At 41.4% G+C, this 3024-nt stretch overlaps 1 protein-coding gene across 1 annotated transcript in view; it reads right to left on the reverse strand.

Annotated features, from left to right (window-relative positions):
• Window positions 1–308: 308 nt before the first annotated feature.
• Window positions 309–3024, reverse strand: part of LOC123103490 (rab3 GTPase-activating protein non-catalytic subunit) — a 6749-nt gene continuing 4033 nt past the window's right edge. Inside the window, exons 5-8 of the mRNA XM_044525091.1 lie at window positions 2420–2577; window positions 2192–2340; window positions 860–1003; window positions 309–690 (exon numbers count right to left, since the gene is read on the reverse strand). Coding sequence (XP_044381026.1) covers window positions 511–690; window positions 860–1003; window positions 2192–2340; window positions 2420–2577 — 631 coding nt within the window. The 3' untranslated portion in view covers window positions 309–510. The remainder of the gene's footprint in view (window positions 691–859; window positions 1004–2191; window positions 2341–2419; window positions 2578–3024) is intronic.

Here is a 3024-nt window from a genome sequence, read left to right on the forward strand (position 1 = left end):
TCCTATGTCCAATCCTAAACATTCACGTTAGCTTAAACCTGTAAAATATCCTGCATTGGTCCAGCATTACCCCTAATACCAGCAGGGTAATGATCAGAATGGAAGGTGAAAGTTTATGTGCTGTATCTAGGAGTGCCATCAAATACACTACAAAAGGCAGCATTATGTTACTAGAGTCTGCACCCATCTCTTAATAAATAGAGTATGTAGTGCACAAGTTATAATGATAAATGGAGCATGTAGTACTCTACTCCACAGGGTATAAGTAGAAGAGATAAGTGCCACCTTTCCTATTGTACACGATCACATGACCAACTTTACTTATTCATTAATGTGGATGAAGTCACACAAAACCTGCTCTCATTTTGGTGGGTGGGGAAAAGAATCATCGGCACAACCATAATCACCTGGCCATCAACAAACACAGTAATAATATACCCTGTACAACCCCGGTAATAATTCTTCTATCTATAGGAGTATAATGTAAAGCAAGAAACAGCAGTGGAGCTCTCATCCAATATGCCTATTCAAAACAGACAACTGCCCGGAGTCTCCATTGAACAAGTAAACCTCCAACGGCGTATACGATGAGAACGCCGACGATGAGAACCTCGTCGACGGCTGCAAAATCCTGCTTCCCTTGGGGCATGGGATGGTTAGGAGACGTTGCCCAGTCCGCATCTGCCAAACCTGATGACATACATGGAAGGACACAATATCACACAGAGTTGCCGGACGAATTCACACATTCTGTAAAACATGTCAGTTTCCAGATCATCTCCATCCTCCGGAATGTTAAATTAGCATTGAATTGTAAGATGATCAAGAAAAAACCTGAACATATTAAGCAACAAATTACCTCAATTATGCCTTTCCGTGGGGCATGGATTGCTAGGCACAAGCAATAGTCACTCTTTGTATAATCCAAGTGCATTGAGCTTGATGACGCCTTGTCTTTGTTACGAAGCATCTCCACAAAAAGACAAGAAGCATCACGATAACCCTGAAAGGTTGACACATAACATGTCAATCTCGAGTAGCATGAAGGACACCCATACTGCACTACGAGGACGCAAGGGACATGGGTTATTCCTTCGCAGTGCAATACAACAGATGTAGACATATGAATGGTCAGATACCATACTCCTATTCCAGTCAGACATGAATTTTCTTTCTGCTTGCAAGCAAGATGGGTCTCCAAATTGAGCCAAATATGAACAAACACGCGTGGTTATAATTACTAAATTACACATATATATACATAGCACCATATGTCTATTCTCTGGGCAGAGGGATGTAACAAATTAGAGTCTCAGATCAATACTTAACTTCGTAATTTTCCTTGTATTGATTCACATATGCAATTTGGCCATTGCAAGTTCAGGACCTTGAAGACATGATATGTTCAGGTTAACTAACTCTTTTACTAATTAGCTGCAACATTTCTACATATCTGCTATATCATACCCTCTGTCCCATAATATAAGATGTTATTACATCCAATATGTGAGTTGTATTCTGGCAATGTGGTGCACTGACGTGGAATGCATGGGGGTGTAGGCTAACCCAGTGTGCAGGAGCCATTTGCCTATCTATTGGCTGCCTTGTTTTGCAAAATGACCACTGGGTCTTCTCAGCCATCATTCTTTGGCCGGCACCGAGGTACATCAACTAGGCAGGTGGGCGCAGATTAGTCCAACATCTCCCAAAATGTTCATTTGGAACCTTAACTTGGCAGGAAGGTGCACGGAGAATCCAAATACACCTTGCAGGCGTAGGATCAGAGTATAACTGTCAACTCTAAAAGATAGGAACATGAAATGTTAGACTTAGGCCCTGTTCGGTAATCCGCTGGCTCCGAGAATCTGTGGAGTGGCTGTTTGCTCGCTCCAAGTTTTTGAGCTACAGCTCCGTCCGCTCCCAGAGCGGAGCCGCGGAGTGGAGTGATACCGAACAGGCCCTTAGGTCATGACAATGTTTTACCTGGTTCATTAGCTCACTTTTGGAAGGGAAATGGAAATGCCATGATTTATGGAGTTTGTTTTATGCCTAAGTCTGATATAACGAATTATATCTAGAAGAGGGTAACAAGGTTTAGATGGAGACCAAACAATTTTTTTGGAAGGTACCTTTTGTAGATTTTTATTTCATTTTCCCTTAAGAAAATTAATTTATAACTCAAGGGTTTTACCTTCCATAACCGCACAGCCACAAGGGCACGAGTGTCCAGCAGTAGTATTCGTCCAAGAGAATCAGTTATTGCAGCCAATGTACCACTTGGGGAGAGTGTAAGTCGTTCTCCCTTCCTTGGTGAGTCTTTCAAGCATGTGAGAGGTGATGCTGCAGAATATGCAATTATGAGGGACACATACTCAATGATCTTGAAAGATAATTAAAACTTAACTATTTATTCCATTACTTTTTGCAAAGGCTTGAGGCTTTGGCCGTGACTTCTTAGTCGGTGATGGTTCACTCCGCCACAGAATTTTGGACAAAGATGATATTGTCGAAAATGTTGCAGCTACACCTCTTGACAAAATTGCTCCAACTAATGACCTGCTTCTGTCTTCAGATAACCTATAGAACCACCAATTTGTTATGAAACGCCGAAAAACGTAAAACATTCAATACTGTCGTATTTCCACTGTTAGCATCCAGACAGATGCACTATTATTTGAAGTTGTGTTGATTCAAATCTGGCTATTTGAACAAAAACAGCATGCTAATTTCCCATCGTGATATGGTTTTAATTGCAAAATGCATAACAATTTAACAACTGCTGAATTTACCGGCCACTGGTCTGACCAAGGTTCAGAATTTGAACATTTAAATGGTTTCGAAGAAATTAGGTACACACATGTAGCAGGTTGCTACATAACGTAATGCCACTTTTCACTATGATGATGCAAAATTAGCCCAGTTGACCATGTGCCAGTCCCCAAGACGATGCTCGGTATGTGGAGTTACATATGCATTATGCTGCATTTCCTGTTTACATTCAGGGCCCAATCGGCTATAGTATGG

Source organism: Triticum aestivum, chromosome 5A (assembly GCF_018294505.1).
Source record: "Triticum aestivum cultivar Chinese Spring chromosome 5A, IWGSC CS RefSeq v2.1, whole genome shotgun sequence".
Classification (NCBI taxonomy): Eukaryota; Viridiplantae; Streptophyta; class Magnoliopsida; order Poales; family Poaceae; genus Triticum; species Triticum aestivum.